Source organism: Trifolium pratense, linkage group LG2 (assembly GCF_020283565.1).
Source record: "Trifolium pratense cultivar HEN17-A07 linkage group LG2, ARS_RC_1.1, whole genome shotgun sequence".
NCBI lineage: Eukaryota > Viridiplantae > Streptophyta > Magnoliopsida > Fabales > Fabaceae > Trifolium > Trifolium pratense.
In genome coordinates, this window is record NC_060060.1 from 55,652,572 (window position 1) to 55,672,431 (window position 19,860).

A 19,860-nucleotide genomic window follows, 5' to 3' on the forward strand; every position below is an offset into this window, starting at 1 on the left:
ATCCAAGCACGCACTTAATGATTGGATACACGCTGTAAGGTTATATGATCAATTACTGTTTTGTGGCTGGTGTTTAGCTGTTTCACCTAATTTCGAGACCGCCAAAAATAATATGGCTATATCTTCGACAGATTTGGGAACAAAGGTGATACAGCAGTGCTAATTTTTTTAGCAATCTTATGTCTTTATGTATGATGCTCTCTTTCTTTGTGTTTAAAGATAAAAATCATGAAATGACTGTTATTAGCCTGAATAATAGTGCAATGGTAATATAATTGGAATGATGGTCTATTCTATAGGTAATAATAGTACAATGATATTAGTATCAACATGAATAATAGTGCAATGATGCCCTCTAGGACCAAATTTTATTAAAACTCTTCTGACTTGGGACATGCATTAGAGTATGGCTTGTGTTTGTTAATTCAACATTATATGATATTTTGTTGTCTACAGTTTTTCTTGGGTACCTTTATTTCTATATCTCATGTGCAATGAGATGCAATGACAACTTTGGTTCATTTTTTATTGCTTAATCACTGTTTCGTTTTATATAGGTTAAATTGGAGGGTGACATCAACCGGGTGTGGCTTTTTATTATAATTGGCAACATGCTGATGCTATGTAAAATCTCGGCGTTGCTTATGGTGAGATGCTTAAATTATATATGGTATGTCTTGCACACACAACTGTGTAGTCCACCTGCATATGATACAACTTTATTGGAAAATCTCTTTATACTACTTATTAGGCTTTTGTGTTCTATGAACCTTCCTTCCATTTCAATCCACATTGTGCGGAAGCTTGTAACAATCTAGGCAATGACAATTGATAAAGCTATAGAGTGCTATGGAATGCTATCAGGTATTGTGACAACCTTGATAAAGCTAGAGAATGCTACCAGGTAATGACAATTGTGTCAGTTGTTTCAATTTCAACCCTTGCACAAAATTTTTTTAGGAAGTTTTTTTTGGGTATTGTAGCTTGCTTTGTCAATCAAACCCAACTTTTCACAGTCATTAAATAACCTTGGTGTTGCTACAGCCTACAATGTCCAGGTAAGCATTGTACACTTTTTGAATTTTGAAGTTGATCAAATGGACGCGCTGCTGGTCTCTTTCTTGGTGCCGGGTATCGAACTGTGTACCTCTAAGTTGAAGAACAAATCCTCAACCAAGTGACCTCTCAGGAAATGGACGCTGCTGGAGTATATATGATCGAGAAAGCTATCATTGCAAATCCAACATATGCAGAAGCATATAATAACCCAGGTTTTTTTTTTTTATTATTTATCTAATAAATTAGTCGTTTGATCATTGGGGTTTGTGACAACTTAAGTATATTTATTTTCGTTAAGGCTGTGCTGTTTCTTTTTTGACATGTTTCAGCATAAATTTGGATTTGGTTATGTGGCTTAATAGCTTTGATCAAATATGGATTATTGGATTATGCGATTTTTTTTAATAGGATATGGATTATGCGATTAATATGTGAAATGATTTTCTTAGTTGCACTTTGCCAAGCTTGGTTGCATAGAGTCATCTCATTCTTAGCAATTAGATTCCTCACTAATCTAACGATGATTGAGTAGCATTATAACCGAATTATTAGGATGGATAAATGTTGCCTCGATGACCCTTAGGTCCTATTCATATTGGCTATATAAATTTCGTGAAATGTTGCCTTGATGGCCCTTAAGTCCAATTGTTCTTGGCTATATAAATTCGGTTAAGTGTTGTCTCGGTTACCCTTAAATCTCGTTGCTATTGACTAAAGAAATCCGGAGATGGTTAATGTTGCCTTGTAGACCCTTAAGTCCAATTGCAATTGGCTATATAAATCGGTTTAATGATACCTTGATTTTGAGGTTTCAATAAATTTTGCTATTCAAAAATAAAATAAAATGTTGTCTCGATGACCCTTAAGTCCAATTGCTATTGGTTATATAAATTCGGTTAGATTTTGACTCGATGACCGTCAAGTCCCATTACTATTGACTAAATAAATTCAGAGTTGGTTAAATGTTGCCTCGATGACAGTTCAATTCACTTATCAAGGCAAGTTCACTATTTTTAGTTTCTATTTCCGTTTCATCTCAAGTTTAAATTTTCAACATGTACTAATTTGTGTTGTTTTTTTTGAACAGATTGCATTGATAATTAAATCTAATATGGCAGAGAGAAATGACATTATTAACGTTTTTTGGTTGAACAAAGGTACCCATTTTCTTTCCCGATTATTCAACAAATTTCAATCTTCTGCCCCAAGAGATTGTTTGACTTGCTGTTTTGAATTAGACCAATATTTTGCAAAGTGTGTTTTATGATGCTTAAGTCTAATTTCTGTTGGCTATATAAATTATTCTGATATGGTTTTATGTTGCCTCGATGACGCGTTTGTCTAATTCCTATTGGCACTACAAATTTTTAGATGGATAAGTTGCCTAGATTATCTTTAAGTCTAGTGCATATTGGCTATTTAAATTCGGTGAAATGTTGCCTCGATGACTCTTAATGTAATGTTGCTTATGTGAACCTTAAGTCAAATTCTAATTGGCTATATAAATTCGGTTAAAATTTGTCTCGATGATCCTTAAGTCAAATTTAAGTGAACCTTAAGTTCAACTATTATTAGCTATATAAATTTGGTTAAATGTTGTCTCGATGAACATAAAGTCTCATTCCTATTGACTAAATATATTTAGAGATGGTTAAATGTTGCCTTGATGACCCTTAAGTCCCATTACTATTGACTAAATATATTTAGAGATGGTTAAATGTTGCCTCGATGATCCTTAAGTCCCATTATTATTGACTAACTAAATTCGGAGATGGTTAAATGTTATCTCGATGACCCAAGTCCAATTGATGTTGCCAAATTAATTTTGGTTAAATGTTCCCCCGATAACCCTTAAATCCCATTACTATTGAATAAATAAATTTGAAATTGTTAAATGTTGCTTAGATTAGATGACCCCTAAGTCAAATTGCTATTGGTTGTATAAATTCGGTTATATGTTGACTCGATGACCCTTAAGGGTCTGTTTGGTTCGGGGGTTTTGGAGGAGAGGTGAGGGGAGGGGAGGTAATATTTTAATTTTTTTGTGTTTGGTTCAATTTTTAGGAGGGGATAGGAGGGGAGGGGAGGTAAGCAAAATCCCTCCTAAACTCAATTTTTGCTTCCCCCCAAATCGGGGGGATTTGGAGGTGAGGGGAGGGAAGCTTTTTCAAAGTTTATTAAACTGACAAAATTATCCTCAATATATTTTAAAATTCCAATATTATCCTTATTACCATTTTTATTATTAGGTCTTTGTTGTCTGTATTACCTATACTCCTTGTCTGTCACAATTTGATCATCATTACGGCTCCTTGCTCATCCTCATTGCCTCTGCTTGCTCGTACCCGTGTATGTTTTTTCTAACTATTGAACATATTTTTATACGTGTTGTTTTTATACTGCTTCTCTGCTCATCACGTTGATGTTTCTTCATGTGTGTTGTTTGTATTAGATGCATCCTAACTATTGAACATATTTTTATACGTGATGTTTTTATACTGCTTGCTCGTCTGTTCACGTTTTCACTATTGAACATATTTTTATACGTGTTATTTGTATACTGCTTGCTTATTTATTTTTTTAATTTTTTTTATTGAATTAGATGGATCATCAAGATCGAGAAATTGTTATTAATAGATGGTTTGATTTGCGTCGTAGAGCTGTAGCTCAACTTATGTGTGCAATTGTTTACCTTTATGTTCGGATGTCTCGTAAGAGAAAATTAAGTTATAGCATGAGCTCTGAGAGAGAAAGGGTGCGTGAAGAAATAATGTATCGAATTAGTAATTGTGAAACTAGTAGAAATCTATTGAGAATGAGCCCTCAAACTTTTTTAAGGCTATGTGATATGTTAGAAAGAGAGGGGGGTTTACAAGCTACACGATGGTCAAGCGTGGAAGAACAAGTTGCAAAAACAATTTACATATTAACCCATAATGTTAAAAATCGTGAAGTCGAATTTTGGGTTCGGCGTTCGGGCGAGACAATTAGTCGTCATTTCCATCAAGTTTTAAAAGCTATTCTTGAATTGGAAGAAAAATTTATTGTACAACTTGATGGCTCAACGGTCCCTCTGGAAATTTCTAGTAGCTCTAGATCCTACCCATATTTTAAGGTAACCCTTTTTATTAATAAGTTATCTACAATAAAATATAAACAAAACTTGAATAAATTATATATATTGATAAAAAAATGATATTGTGTCAGGATTGTGTTGGTGCTATAGATGGAACACATATACGAGTCAAAGTATCTGCAAAAGATGCCCCTCGATATCGTGGTAGGAAAGACTATCCAACACAAAATGTTTTAGCAGCGTGTACTTTTGATTTAAAGTTCACTTATGTTCTCGCGGGATGGGAAGGTTCTGCCTCTGACTCGAGAATAATAAAGAATGCACTAACACGAGAAGATAAACTTAAAATTCCTCAAGGTAATATAAGAATCACCATACACCTATAATTATTTATATGATATATTTTAATTTTGTTATGTTATAATTGATCATTTTTATAGCTTATGGCATCGAAAAAGCAATTATCAACCAACAATGGTAACTCTAGGACTTTGATTTGGACTAGAGCCATGGACGATGCTCTTGTTGATGCTTTCATGCATGAATTTGAAAATGGTAACAAAGTTAATGGTACCTTCACATCAACAGCGTATGACCATATTACAGCTGAAATCAGTGCATTATTTGGGGAAAAAATTGATAGGGTGAAGATAAAAAACCGTTGGAAAACTTTGAAAAAAAACTTCACCGAATATTACGACATTTTTAAAGGTGGTATGAGTGGATTTTCCATGAATCCAACTACCCAATTATGGGATGCTGAGCCAGAAGTTTGGGATGCTCTAACTGCGGTAAGTTTTATAAATCTTGTATTTTGCAATATTTTTATTAATTAATAGTTGTATAACTATTGTGAAACTTATTTTTCAGTCAAAACCAAAAGCGGCATATTGAAGAAATGTTCCACTTCCAAATTATGAGAAGATGGTGACACTTTATGGACTCAACCGAGCTGATGGCGATGAATCTGGGACTTTAAAGGAGACAAGAAAACAAAGTTCATCGGTCATCGATGAAGACTTTGTAGAAACTATTCAAGACATTGATGGTCATGTTGCTCAAAATGAGGTGAATTTGGAGGGTTTTGATGCTCCTCATTTTGATTTTACTGTACCTGAAACACAATCATTAGACCCTTCTCCTATAGCAAGTGGTAGTAAAAAGAAGAAATTGAAAGTGGCTAAGAATAAAGAGTCAAACAATGAAATGATTGAAATGAAAGAGTCAATGAATATGGTTGCTGAGGCACTACGAGAAGGAAATGAAATAATGAGAGAACGTCAAAAATATGATCTGCCTCCAATTTCTGGTCAAGAAACATGGAATTTAATAGAGGGTTGCGGGTGTGAGGCAGCGTCATTGCCTGAGATATATTGTGCTGTCATGAACGATGTTAACAAGCTTAGAATGATTCTCCAATGTCCACTTGAAGCACGCAAAGCTGTGATAATGCAACTGGTCTTTGGTTTATCTGATTAATCATCCTATAATGGTGTTATGATGTTTATGAATACTTTATTTGCATTTTAATATGTTTTTTAATATTTGGAACACTTGTTTGAATATTTACAAATATTTTGGAGGTTGTACGATGTACTTTGTTTGAATATTTTCTTCCGTGTTTTATTGAATCAAAGTTTTTGTTTTAATGTCTATGTCGTGAATTTCTTGGTGTGGTAGTGAGTTTCTTGTATGTGATATTTTTTTTCTTTGAAAAGTATGTGTTATTTGTTTTTATGTAATAATAAAGAGATATTAGTTTTTACAATATGAGTGTTATAAGATTTTAAGGGTAAAAAAGTAAATTGCTTTTAAAATACCTCTCCTCCCCTTATGAACCAAACATATATTTAATTAAAATACCTCACCTCCCCTCCTCTCCCCTCTTTTGAACCAAACACATATGTAATTAAAAAATTCCCCTCCCCTCCCCTTCCCTCCCCTCCCCTCTATAAAAATATCTCACCTCCCCTCCCCCTATTTTGAACCAAACAACCCTAAGTCTCATTACTACTGACTAAATAAATTCGGAGTTGGTTAAATGTTGTCTTGATGACTGTCAAATGAATGTAATAATATTTTTATTACTTTTGTCAAGCCTAGTGCCTAGAAATTCCACCTTAAAGATGAATAAGTGGGGTGTCCGGGGTAACCCCGACTCCTGCATATATATTGAGATGTCTCTGTCAATTAAACTAAGCTCAAGGGGACAAATGTAATAATATTTTAATATTTCAATAATAAACCGGTCAAATATTATTATTATTATTATTATTATTATTATAGTAGCAAAAGGAAAACAACAAAGTTTTTTTTTTTACTCAAAAACAAATATTCATTCAAATTCATAGGGAACACATCAATCAAAATTCATAGGCTCACATCATTCGAATTAATAGCATAAAATGGCTTGATGTATTTGACAAAGCATACAATTGATTTGACAATCTTCAAATGTCCGGAATGATCATATATTCGGATCTGCAACGTTGATGATGCTAATATCATTAAATTTGCACTGAATTTGGATCGAAACAAACCTATAAATCTGGACAAAAAAAAAAAAAAAACCATCTTACTAAGACAGGACAAGTTCTAAGACGGGACAAACACCGTATTAAGACGGGATAAACAAAACAAAAACTCTGCACTAAAACGGGATTAAACAACACCAGATGAAAAATCACAAGAGAGAAAAACTCAAATAAAACCTAAAAAATATGTGAATATCACTTATTTAAATAAAAAGAAACAAAAAGCAATCAAGAAGGGGTGATTTGGCATCAAAATTAATCCTAAACCACCCCTCTCTAATCTATAAACCAAGAGAAAATCAAAGATATGAGTGAAATTTTTTTCTGCCGGCGGCAGAGAAAGGAGAGAAAGAATTAGGTCAATCAGAGAGAGAGAAAGGAAAACCTCTAATTTTAAAACAGCAAAATTAGGCAATGCCTTTATCACATAATTCAGTTAATTATGTCGCATTTAAAATTTATAATAATTCAATTAATCAGTTTATTATTAGTAATTACAGTTAATTTTCAATTAGAAGTTGCATTTTATAATATTTCAATTAATTATCGTAACAACATTTTAACAAATAAATTTAATTACTTTAAAAAAAATTAATTACATCTTCCGTCGCTAATTCTTTATTTCTTTTAACTTTTTACTTTTATCTCAAGATGTTGGTTCTTTAAAAGAATCAAGGTACAACTAATAATATTATTTGTACTCTTACAAAAATTAAAAGCATCCATTAAATGAATTTTTTTTTCTTTTTTAATAAGTAAGAGTAAAATAATTTAACTTATCAATATTTATTATTTGTAAAACTTTAAAAGAACCACTTGGAAGTTGGAATGGATGGAGTGTTCCATTAAAAAATTCAAAATATATTTTTCAGATTATCTTAAAAATTTGTTCATTTACACATGTTTTTTTTTGTTGAAAGTAAAAATATCCTTTGATTGTCATTACATTTTTTTCTGTAAAAAAAAATTGTCATTGCATTTTTTCAATTTTTATTGAATACTAGTTCAGACACATAATACCCACTTAAGGGCTAGAAAATGAAGAACATTTTCTTTTATTTTTATTTTTTGAGTTAGGTTTATGTCCCGCAATTTCTTCAATAAATTTTTAGCTTTTTTTAGTGCAAAATGAATTTACTAGCAAGTTAAAAAAAAATACTAGCCATTTTATCATTTAAATATTTTGTCACGTGTCATCAACTCCCCGATAAGAGTTTGACCATACAAATACAAGCTCGATAATATTTGGTTGTAAAATAACTATTAATATCACTTTAAATAATATTAATACTTAATGATTTTCTTCTTTTCCTATTTTTTTTTAAAAAAATTAATATTTTTTTTGTGTGTAAATAATTACTCCCTCTTATAAAGTGCAATTTAATGTATAGATCAACCTAAAAAGTTTTTTTTTTTTTTTTGACGTAAATGTGTTTATATCATTTCATTGATCAGAATGTGTTCAATACAATATGGTATATCAACCAAAATTTGGGGACTAGTTAAAGATGTGGCCGCCTTAGCTAAACTATGAGCAACCTCATTTGTTTGTCGCCTAACAAACTCAACACGAGAGTTATTGTAAAATTGGGAAAAAAGACTCTTACAATAGGTGATTATATCATCGAACTCAGTAGCATCATGTGGACGTGCATGGAACTTGTCTACTACTTTCTTTGAATCGAGCTCAAAATCAACCGGTCCCAAGTTTAACTCATGAACCAAAGTAAGAGACAGAGAGTAAGCCATGAGCTTCTCTAATATGAACCGAACACACAGGAGTAAATTGATCATACCTAGCCAAGACAAAGGCTCCAAGCTCGTCTCTAATGCATATGTCAATTCCCAGTTTATTATATTGAGATGCGAAAGAAGCATCTATGTTACATTCAAAATGTCTGGTGGCAGGCTTGGTCCATTTTATAACTTGCAAGATATTCTGATTTGAAGGACCACCCCCCTGTAGCTTCATGAACTAGCTTCCACTCCTGCAATAAAGTAATGGCTCTCGTATACACAAAGTTTTGAGTATCAATTATATTATTCCACAATTTATTATTTCTTTGTTTCCATATACTCCAAAGTATGCAAGCAAATGTGGAAGACTCCTCAGCTGTGAGACAATGTAACAACTGGAAAATTAAGGCAATGGCATCTGAGGCATTGATAGCAGCAGAAACAACAGGGAAAATTATACTCATACTCCAAATATTCAAACTACTCAGACAAGTAAAGAACATATGTTTGTTGTCTTCATCATACCTAAAAAGTTTAATTTTGTTTAGTAATTTTTTTGTCTAGTTTTCTAGTGGTTAGAAATTTTACATTAAAGGTGAATACATGGACCCCGACTTCAGCATAATATATGTAATGTTCACACCAACTGATAAGGCACCATGAATTGCTTAGTAATTTACTCCCTCCGGATTTGTATCTAAGCAACAAAAAAAAAGAGGCACACCCTTTAAGAAAGTGGATAGAGTGCATTGAATGATGAGAAAAAAATAATTCATTTACAATTTTATCCTTATATTTTGTTTTTAATTAAATTACTACATGAATATATGCACGAATAGGCATGCATCTGGAAGTGGAGTATTGTGCATTACTTTGGAATATGTACAAAAAAGTAATGATTATAGACTAATGATAATAATTGAAAGGAGAATGTTAACTTGTGCCCTTAAGGCACATGTTAGTGCCCTTAAGGCACATGTTAAGGAAGCAAAAATATAAATTATTAAATGCTAATTTGTGCATTTTGACTTTTGAAACATTAAATTTCTTGTATCATTAAATGATGAATTTCTATTTTGGTATATCTTAACATGTGCCCTTAGGGCACATGTTAACAAGACCCTAATTGAAAAAATAATCAAAGGGTAAAGTTGGAATCTTGATAATAAATATAATAATTATAGTACATTTTTCTTATATTTGAGACTCTAAATTTTTTTTGTTTTGTTGTTTACATATGAAATCGGAGGAAGTATTTGCTATCAAATATCCACTATAAGACAAATTATATGGTACATATGCTAATTTCTAATGGACCGGTACATTTGATAATTAAATTAATCGGTAAATGAATATTTTTTAAAATAAATCATTTTTCTTATCACTGAAATAATTATAATAACTACATATTATTCATCAAAATTATCAAAAATATAAAATTCGATATTTTTGAATTTTTATTCACGATAATAGTCAATATTGAATTTTTAAAAAAAATATTTAAAAAAATTAATATAATGATTATAAACAATAAAATTATTATTTTTTCTTGTGATATTATTATTTTTAAAATACAATAATCAACTAATATTTTTTTAATTCATAAAAATTATTGTTAATTAATTTATTCAAAAAAGAATCCACTTTAAATTTATTTCGGTCAAATAGTGTATAAGCTTATTATTTAATTTCCTAAAAAAAAAACTCATAACTTAATTTTTTCCCTAAAGAGGATAAAATTAAATTAAGCCAAACTTTGACCCTATAAACCCATTTAACCCCAAAGTAAAACAAAAACCCAACAATGAAAAACGTTCATGTGACAAGAACATACCCTATAAGATCAAGCCACGTAAGATTCAATGCCAACGTGGCAACCTGAGATTCGTTAATTGTACAAAAATTTCGTACACAAAAGTCCAAAATATCTTAAGTAACGTTCGCTCACGTGTATGAAACAGTGTTTTTGTGTGTGCTGATTCTACTCTTTCACACACTATAAACCCCCTTTCATTCTTTGCTTCTTCAAAATCCCTAAAATTTCTAACCATTGTTTATTGCTTACAATGGCTAAAAACGTTGCGATTTTCGGTTTATTGTTTTCTCTTCTTGTTTTCGTTCCTTCTCAGATCTCTGCTGAGGAATCTGAGGGTAAGGAATTTGTTCTTACATTGGATAACACTAACTTCCATGATACTATTAGCAAGCATGATTTCATCGTCGTTGAGTTTTACGCACCATGGTATGGTTTGATTCTGTAATTTGTTTATATTTGATTCATTTTGTGTTGTTCTGATCTGTTTTATTTGTTTTTGTTTTGTTGTAGATCTTAATTTTGCTAATTTTCTATTATAGATTTGTGTTTATACTATTTTAGATTGATTTAGGGGGTAATTAATTACCTAGGATTAGTGATAATTCTTTGCTAGGCTTGCTAATTAAGATCAAAATTAATTTAGCTTTTATTTGTTGCATGCACCTTATTATTTCTGATTTTTGTTAATTTTTCTGTGCATGAATATCCAATTTAGTCCTTGATGAAAAAGAATACTTACATCTCCCTCACATTTTTTATGTGGAGGACAAATTAGTCTCTGATTCATGATGACCGAGGGACTAATTTGTCCCACATATAAAAATGTGAGGACTAATTTCGATGACTAAATTGGGCTATCAAAAATTGTGGGGGACCAAATTGGTCCTTCACTCTTTTTCTGTGATAGAATGTGATTAAATCTTGTTCATAGTGATCAATTGTTATCAATATTATATTATTGCATGGCATTTTTCTTATAATTGTCAATTTGGTTTTTTTTTATCTTTTTAGGTGTGGACACTGTAAGAAGCTTGCACCAGAGGTGATTAAATTTTCTCCCTCCTATAATTTTTTTTTTTTAAAGTTTGATGTGTAGGATTATGCAAATGTTTATATTCTGTTATGTTTATTTTTGTAGTATGAGAAAGCTGCTTCTATCTTGAGCAGCCATGAAACACCAATTGTTTTGGCTAAAGTTGATGCCAATGAGGAAAAGAACAGGGACCTCGCATCAGAATATGATGTTAAGGGATTCCCAACAATTAAGATTTTGAGGAATGGTGGAAAGAACGTTCAAGAATACAAGGGTCCACGTGAAGCTGACGGTATCGTTGAATATTTGAAGAAACAAAGTGGACCTGCATCAACAGAAATTAAGTCTGCTGATGAAGCTAGCGCTTTTATCGGTGAAAACAAAGTTGTTATTGTAAGTATTCGACCATTGTACTTTTGGTTTATTTTTAGTCACATTGGTTTTTAATCTTATTTTCCCATGTTTTCAGATTGGAGTTTTCCCTAAATTCTCTGGGGAGGAGTTTAATAACTTCACTGCATTAGCAGAGAAGTTGCGCTCTGACTATGACTTCGGTCACACTTTGGAAGCCAAACACCTTCCAAAGGGAGAATCATCAGTGTCCGGTCCCGTAGTTAGGTTATTTAAGCCATTTGACGAGCTCTTTGTTGACTCCAAGGTATTGCTGATTTCTGCAGATTGACTGTTCAATGTTACATATTTTACTTTTTTATATTTGGCTGCTTAAAACTGTTTCATGGTTGTAGGAATTCGATGTTGAAGCTCTAGAGAAATTCATTGAAGAATCCAGTATCCCTGTTGTGACTATCTTTAACAACGAACCAAGCAACCACCCTTTTGTTGTCAAGTTCTTTAACACTCCCAACGCAAAGGTAATATGCTATTTAGGTCATTTTATTTTCCTCAATATCGAACTTTATGATTTCTCTTTGTCATACTTTCATAGAAGCATATTATATTTGTTACCGAGTCCAAACATCTATTGATATATGTGCCTTTAATTTATCAATTTGTATTTCATAACAAACTTTACTTGCTTTCACTACATTTCCTGGTCCAAAACACAATATTTCTTTTGCCTTTGTTTTTCGGCTGTATTATCCTCTGTCCCAGAAACTTAAATTGCGGTTTTAAAATTGGCAGGCAATGTTGTTCATCAACTTTACCGCCGAAGGTGCTGAATCTTTCAAATCAAAATACCGTGAAACTGCTGAGCTATATAAACAACAGGGAATTAGCTTTTTGATCGGAGATGTTGAGTCTAGTCAAGGTGCCTTCCAGGTTTGTATCAAATCAAAGTATTTAATATTTATATATTTTGACGTTGTTCTTTGCTCAATATTAATATTTGACACTGTGAATGCTTTTCTTGGCAGTATTTTGGACTAAAGGAAGACCAAGTACCTCTAATTATTATTCAGCATAATGATGGCAAGAAATTTTTCAAGCCCAATTTGGTACCTGATCACCTTGCAACTTGGTTGAAGGCATACAAGGTATATACGTCATTTTTCTCAGTAGCTTATATATTGCCTTTGCCTGCTTTAATTTGGTACCTTTATTTCTAGTAGGATATATTGATTTTGTAAACTCTTCATTTAAGATATTACATATATTATTGCAGTGGTTAATTTTATCATATTTTCTTTTCAGGATGGAAACGTTGCACCATTTGTCAAGTCCGAACCTATTCCTGAAACTAACAACGAACCTGTTAAAGTGGTTGTTGGGGAAACTCTTCAGGATATAGTTTTCAACTCAGGGAAAAATGGTATACATTATTGCCTTTTCTTTTTGGCTATTTTCCATGAATTATCAGATAAAGTTTGGTATTTATTGTATTTAAAGTTTAGACATGTCATGTTCCAAAATATTTTTGTCCCCTGCATGTGGAAGAGCATTATGATCTAATTGGGATGATTCGGTAATGCATGCATCTAAAAACTGACAAAACTAAAATGAAGTTTGACATAAAAATATATTGAATTTTTGCTTTGTAAAACTCAAGATTTATCTTCTTTCTTTGATGTTGTCTGGATTACAAACTTGTGATGTAAAGCATAAAATTTTACACATGGAAAGTAACATGTCTTTCTGATACTTTTTATATGTGTTTGTAATTTCCATAAACACAAACCATTATCTTCATACATGACTTGTATTAATTAGTTGTTTGCCTTGATCATTATCACTAACATATACTGTACACCTCAACAGTTTTGCTTGAGTTTTATGCTCCTTGGTGTGGTCACTGCAAACAGTTGGCTCCAATCTTGGATGAAGTTGCTGTTTCATTGCAAAAGGATGCTGATGTTGTTATTGCAAAATTGGTAAGATATGTGCCTAGTTTTTGTTACAATCCTTGAAAATGCAAGTATATTTGTCTGGTATATTATATTTGTTACAATCGATGGTGCAATTAGCTTAAGAAGCTAATCTGAAAGCCGTCTGGTACAAAACATAACACCAGTAACTCAGATTGTTTACTGACTTCAAGAAAATCATTTAATGACGTTATCAGTTTACTTCTATTTTTCTTTTTTGCTAACTTCATTCTATTCATCTTTTGTGTCGCTTTCCAGGATGCAACTGCCAACGATATCCCAAGCGATACTTTTGAGGTCCAAGGTTATCCAACTTTGTACTTCAGGTCAGCAAGCGGAAAAATTTCACAATATGACGGTGGTAGGACAAAGGAAGACATCATAGAATTCATTGAGAAGAACAAAGATAAACCTGCTGCTGCTCAACAAGAAGTAGAACAACCAAAGGCCGCTGCTCAGCAAGAAGTAGAACAACCTAAAGATGAGCTTTGAAGGTAACTTTTCGTAGATCATTAGTTTCCCAATTTAGTTCGAATGATATAGGAACTCTTTTTACAAAATTTCTCATTCATATTTTTATTCTCTTTGCAGGAACTGAGCTGTAAGAGGATATAGGCACAACTCTTTTGTATCTCAGAATCAGAACTTAGGAAATCTTAGTGCGATCTATCTATTTTTGCTTTTTATTTGACCTTTATGGTTTCTTGTTATGTACTATTACTTAATAATGTGAGTTTTGGCGGAGTTTAGTGCTGGTCTGTAAAATTCAATCTTAGTTAAATTAGTTTGTTTTCAGTTATAAGATTTATAAATCGATAAAGGATACAGATGATACATGGTTCGCAGACCCTGCTTGCTCTGTTTCTTATAAAACCAAGTGATGTTATCTAACTGGAACAAAGGAGGTTGGTACTTAATTTAAGGGATAAACATGTTACTATTATCCTTAAAATAAGATTTGATAAAATTTAAATTTTGCAGAGAAGAGACACGGTATATAATGACTAAAAATAAAGCAAAATGCAACTTAAATTAATAGCAAATCGGCCATATTGGACATCGACCTATTGTTTTCATCTTTCATCACACTTTGGTGGTTCCATCTTATGCTGAGATGAAGGCCTCATAAGAATGAAGACAATCCAGAACATCCAATAGAGGAGAAATATAATAAATGAAAAAACACTTGTATTGTATGTTCCTCTTCTTATATTAAAAAAAAAAAAAAAACACTTGTAAGATATGCATTCATTATTTGTCAAAAAATAATAAAAATTATACATTGCATCCATATTTTGTAAGATGCGCTTAAATGACACTATCCCTTCCAATTTTATTTTTATTTTTAAACTGCCTTAATTAGAGTTTTGGACCCTAGGGTATCTCTACATATTCGACCCTTAGAAAAGACTTTGAGACGAAAACTGGAGATTGAGCCTAATTTTATCTCTTGGTCCTCAGCCTATTGATATGGGAGACTCTACTAGGATAGTAAACCTGAACTCCCTGTGCATTCCTCTTCCTTATTAGGCAAGTTACTTCTGCTTGACCAACACCACCACTACCCTATATTGATTACACTACACCCTTCCATTTTCTAAACAAATAGACTGTCACTATCCTTATTAATAGGAGAAATTACACCCATATCCTCTACATTTTGTATATTATTATTTGTCCGGGTAAAATTATAACGTAAAATCGTCGATTTAAGTAAATTGAAACGTAAAATTAAATCGAGTTTTTTTTACTTGTTGTGATGACAAATGATATATTGTACATAAATTTAAGTAGCTAGTGGTAGTTGTAAGTGAATACTAATATTAAAACGCACACAGCGATTTCACTAAGCTCTTATAGTTTAGGAGAAAACCATAATTAGAAACATAATCATAATTAAACTAATTAATAATATGCAAGAACTCTTAATTCCGCACGCCAACCCTTTCATTTTGGGCCTTGATATCTCCAGAGACTCAGGAGACATAGCCTTCTTTTTGCTAATACTATTATTGTTGTCGATGAGATCATCGTCATCATCATCGTTGTCAAAATCTGTGGTAGAAGTGGAACTGTTTGCAGATTCTTGTTCATCAGAAGAATTATCTAGTGATTTAAGAAAGTATGGCTGAAGCTTCTGCAAATCTGATAATTGAAGAGGTTTTAATAGAAACTCTTCTGCACCTTCTTCCAAGCACCTATCAACAAAATAAAAGTTGTTAGTAATTAATTAAATGATGTTACATTACTATGCAATTTTTGTTTCATTTTTTTTGTAATGTAACCAAATGTTGATACAAAAATAGATTATGCTAATTCTAATTATATATGATGAAAAAAGAAAACATACATGCTAATTCTGGAAGGTACATTTTCTGATGACATGATCACAACTGGAACATCTTTCCAATAAGATCCCTGCAGCACAGTAACCAAGCAGTGTCAAAAGAAGAAAGAATGGAAAACAAAAAGAAAAGCTAATTAGATAAAAGAAATAAAAGTAAAAGCAAATTCAGATCCTGAAATCTGATATACTTTTCCTTTTTCTTTCTCATTCTTTTAACTGAAAATTTCAGGATTTAGTTTATCATAAGGAATAAAAAACCAAGTTTTATTTCATATATTGTTGGTATAAATACCTCTTAAAATATTTAACTTTAATTTATATTTTTTGATTGTCTATTATACTTTAATTTTAACTACTTTTAAAATTGCAAGTTATGATTCGTTGACAGTATAAAATATTCAACGGTATACAATAACAATATCATATATAGCCTATTCAATCGGGACGTTGATATACAGCGATCTAAGTTCAAATCCAAAATTTTAGACTTTTTTACATTAAAAATGTGAGTTTAGAAATTAGAAAGGAATGTTTGGCATGTTTTTGAGTGCGATGCATGAATGAAATGAATCCTATGGTATTTATAAAGTTTAAAAAGAGAGAGAGAGAGAGAGAGAGGGAATATAGGGAAGATGTCGGAGGAGAGGAAAAAGATGAGTATAGTAGTATTGACTGACTGACTGACCTTGACTCTTTTAAGTAAATCATAGCCACTCATCCCAGGCATGCAATAATCTGTCATGATCAAATTCACTTTGCTAATTCCCTGCAAAATAGTACATACACATCATCAATTACCTACCAAAACATGCACAAATTGAATTTATGTTCAAATATCATGTTCATCATTTACATAATTTATTGGAGACAATTCATTTTTCTACATTTATTGAATAAATAATATATCTGGTTTATATTATAAACTGATCTGTATTATAGACCAAATACACAATTTATTCAATAAATCTTAAAAGATGAACTATCTTGTATAAAAAGGACTGGATGAAGCAGTATTACGAAACTTTTCCGTACACACCCTTTTTTACAAAAGAGAGATTTTGAAGAACTTACAACAAGATACTATAGCAGACAGACCCTTCTACTGTGGAGATCATGAATCAAAACAATAATTAGAGTACGTACAGTGCAGTGAAAAAGTTTATATTCCATTGAATTATTATTTTTTCATCCCAATTCTAAATCAAATTTAATGCTTGCTGAGTAATCCTAATAAACGAAGATACAATCATATATTATATACATTATCTTAATTATGCATGAGCCACCTAATGGAGGGGAAAATTGTCAGCAATAGGATCAAAACCTCTTTCTTTATACTCTTTCAGAGTGTCAAACTCATATCATTGAACTCCAAATTTTTGAAGGATTATACATCATTCTTTAGCAACTACTAGTACTTTACGCGATTTCGCAAGAATTAATTCCATGTTGTTGAAGGTAATTTTAGGAGAAGGTATCATTTATAAGATATACATCAATTATATATATATACTAGGTGAGAAATTGAGGATGAGGAAGATGAAAATTAAGATTATTACCTCTTTCAGCTGCAATGGTTTAGGAATAAGAGGAGGAGAATCAGGAGATGATGATTCTAATATAGATTTTGTTGAAGAAAAATTGTTATCAAGTTGTTCATCAATATTATTCAGTCCAAGATATTTCAAAGCCTTATCTCCAGAGTCCACACATGTAACTATTAATTTCACAAATAAATCAATCAATTAATAACTAACTAATAACTAAATTCACTACACAAAAACAAATTAATCTTGATAGATTATACGAAAACTAAAATGTTACCCCGTACAGTTTCAAATATAAGCAAAAAATTGTATTTTAGAATTCATCGAATAATTAATGAATCTGGTCTACAATAGTCAGGTAGTTAGTTATACCTTTGCATGAAGAACCTCTAAAGAGTCTCTCTAGAAGCTTCCTATCAATGACACTATCATCTACTGCCAACACATGAAAATGCTGCTCCTGCTGTTGCAGCAGCTTTTGTTCTTGCTTCAAGTTTTGTGGTTGTAATTGTAATTTACTATTATCCAAACCAAGCTCCATTATAATATATCAAATTAAATAACTTCTAATTAATTGAAGTGTGTATATATAAGGTTGAGGGAGAGAAGAGGAATAGAGAAAGAAAGTTGAATTGAGGTGATGAATGAATGAGAGTGAGAAAAAGAGAGAGGTGGAACGTAATTATCTTGTACTATAGTACCTTTATTCTGCTAGTGGGTGTGCATGAGAGGAAAATATTGTGATGGCATAGTGTTGTTATTTTTTATTTTTATTTTTTGGCTTTTATCACTAGTTTAATCTGATTCGGGGATCAGTTCTGACGTTTCAGTCTCCTTCCGATTGCAATTGCCAATTGCGGGGATCGAACTATGATTCTCCCTATCAAGTTCAATGTCAATCACCATCGAACCAACTAACAATTTCTTCATTTGTGTAATACATTCATTCATAGAAGATCTTGTCCCTAGATTCGCGTTGGTACAACTACTTTTCTCTCTCTCTTTCCCCTTTCAATTGGATTTTATTTGATTTCTAAGGAAAAAACAGATCAAGATTTGTTTTTCCCATTTCGTCATCATGCATCCCATGGAAAAGGGTGGGTGTTGAATTTTGGTAGATAGTGTGTAATGTATATATGGATAGAATCCTTTTTTTTCTTCTTTCTTTTTATTATGGAAAGTAAGCATCTTTCCCAACTACATATATTAATTTTCTTTGTGAGAGTAATATATAGAGATGAGATAAAGACTCAATAAACAAAGTTCCGAACCTGAGATTATAAGTAGAGATACTCATCATCTATTAAACTATTAAACTAATTTTATAAGGTTGAATTAGACTTGACTCAAATTCTAAAATGGTATCAGAATCTATCTAAGTTTTTTCAATCAAATCACACATGTCATGCTCCAGATATATGTTAACTCTTTAGCGTGAGAGGATGTATTGAGGGTTCCGCGCACATTAGACCGCATAAAATTTACGCATGAATTTATATATGGAGATTACCTTAAAAACTGACTTCATAAGGTTGAATTAAGTGTAACTCAAATTTAAAAAGAAAAGAAAGGTAACCAATATAGTAATTGCAAGTTAGAATCAAGTTTTATTTTTTAATCAAGTTAGAATCAAGTGTTTTTTTTAAGCAAACAAACTTAATTCATATCATTAACTAATAAATGTTCAATACATAAAGGAATAATCTCAAATCTATGGAAACTAGCCCAAACTTTGGCCGCCCTAGCAAGAGTATGAGCAACCAAATTCGTTTGTCTCCTAACAAACTTAACCTCAAAGTTTACATTAGAATATGACATAAGAAGAATAATGTCATTAATAATTGAATTAAACTCGAAATTGTCTGGTCTTCTCGAATGGATAGCGTCAACCAACAACATTGAATCGCTTCCAAATTAAACTTGCTCAAATCCACAATGAATAGCCTCTTTCATTACATGTAATAGAGCCCATGCTTCACCTTCCACTACTGAGTAAACAGGCTGCTGCCATTGAGTCAAACCAGCCACAAATTGTCCATTGGTATTGCGAAAACAAACGCCCATAGAAGTCACACCGGATCCACCTACAAATGCTGCATCAACATTACATTTGATTCATCCCACTCCTGGTTTCTCCCACCGAACGGGCATAGGATCTCCAGCAGGAACACTATGACACTGCAACTGGTGGACAGTAAACCACTTATTCCAAACGGCGAACGCCATTCTTCCAACTTGGCTTGGTGTCTAAATATTGTCATTCTAGATCTTGTCGTTTCGATTATGCCAAATGAACCAAAATAACGATGCTACTCTCCCTACCGTCGCACCGTCCTCGTTTCTGCACATTTCAAATACCTTGTCTGCTACTGTCCCGTGCTGGTATG

At 32.0% G+C, this 19,860-nt stretch overlaps 3 protein-coding genes across 3 annotated transcripts; 2 read left to right on the forward strand and 1 right to left on the reverse strand.

The window, feature by feature from the left end:
- Positions 1 to 821: 821 nt before the first annotated feature.
- Positions 822 to 5,614, forward strand: LOC123904991. Its single transcript, XM_045954593.1, has 4 exons — positions 822 to 904; positions 3,309 to 3,408; positions 3,662 to 3,757; positions 5,204 to 5,614. Exons 1-4 carry the CDS (start codon positions 822 to 824, stop codon positions 5,612 to 5,614), a joined length of 690 nt encoding a protein of 229 aa, XP_045810549.1.
- Positions 5,615 to 10,353: 4,739 nt separating this feature from the next.
- LOC123908396 (protein disulfide-isomerase) lies at positions 10,354 to 14,411 on the forward strand. The gene is made up of 11 exons (XM_045959017.1): positions 10,354 to 10,648; positions 11,234 to 11,264; positions 11,361 to 11,648; positions 11,725 to 11,913; positions 12,002 to 12,127; positions 12,399 to 12,536; positions 12,632 to 12,751; positions 12,909 to 13,026; positions 13,473 to 13,585; positions 13,838 to 14,073; positions 14,171 to 14,411. Exons 1-10 carry the CDS (start codon positions 10,473 to 10,475, stop codon positions 14,069 to 14,071), a joined length of 1,533 nt encoding a protein of 510 aa, XP_045814973.1. The 5' UTR covers positions 10,354 to 10,472; the 3' UTR covers positions 14,072 to 14,073; positions 14,171 to 14,411.
- An 886-nt stretch (positions 14,412 to 15,297) lies between these two features.
- On the reverse strand, positions 15,298 to 18,662 carry LOC123908397 (two-component response regulator ARR17-like). The gene is made up of 5 exons (XM_045959018.1): positions 17,846 to 18,662; positions 17,486 to 17,643; positions 16,612 to 16,692; positions 15,930 to 15,997; positions 15,298 to 15,777 (listed from the first exon to the last, which is right to left on the reverse strand). The coding sequence occupies exons 1-5, from the start codon at positions 18,012 to 18,014 to the stop codon at positions 15,441 to 15,443; spliced, it is 813 nt and encodes a 270-aa protein (XP_045814974.1). The 5' UTR covers positions 18,015 to 18,662; the 3' UTR covers positions 15,298 to 15,440.
- Positions 18,663 to 19,860: the final 1,198 nt, after the last annotated feature.

What these genes read in the sequence shown, in the direction of transcription:
- LOC123904991 (XM_045954593.1), top strand. Translation starts at nt 822, where the DNA reads ATGACAATTGATAAAGCTATAGAGTGCTATGGAATGCTATCAGGTATT. An exon ending in CTCTGCTTGCTCGTACCCGT is followed by an intron (nt 3,409 to 3,661) that starts GTATGTTTTTTC and finishes TTATTGAATTAG; the next exon opens with ATGGATCATCAAGATCGAGA. An exon ending in GTGCAATTGTTTACCTTTAT is followed by an intron (nt 3,758 to 5,203) that starts GTTCGGATGTCT and finishes GCTCAAAATGAG; the next exon opens with GTGAATTTGGAGGGTTTTGA.
- LOC123908396 (XM_045959017.1), top strand. Translation starts at nt 10,473, where the DNA reads ATGGCTAAAAACGTTGCGATTTTCGGTTTATTGTTTTCTCTTCTTGTT. An exon ending in GTTGAGTTTTACGCACCATG is followed by an intron (nt 10,649 to 11,233) that starts GTATGGTTTGAT and finishes TTATCTTTTTAG; the next exon opens with GTGTGGACACTGTAAGAAGC. An exon ending in GTGAAAACAAAGTTGTTATT is followed by an intron (nt 11,649 to 11,724) that starts GTAAGTATTCGA and finishes CCATGTTTTCAG; the next exon opens with ATTGGAGTTTTCCCTAAATT.
- LOC123908397 (XM_045959018.1), bottom strand. Translation starts at nt 18,014, where the DNA reads ATGGAGCTTGGTTTGGATAATAGTAAATTACAATTACAACCACAAAAC. An exon ending in ATTTACTTAAAAGAGTCAAG is followed by an intron (nt 15,998 to 16,611) that starts GTCAGTCAGTCA and finishes ACTGTGCTGCAG; the next exon opens with GGATCTTATTGGAAAGATGT. An exon ending in GTACCTTCCAGAATTAGCAT is followed by an intron (nt 15,778 to 15,929) that starts GTATGTTTTCTT and finishes TTTTGTTGATAG; the next exon opens with GTGCTTGGAAGAAGGTGCAG.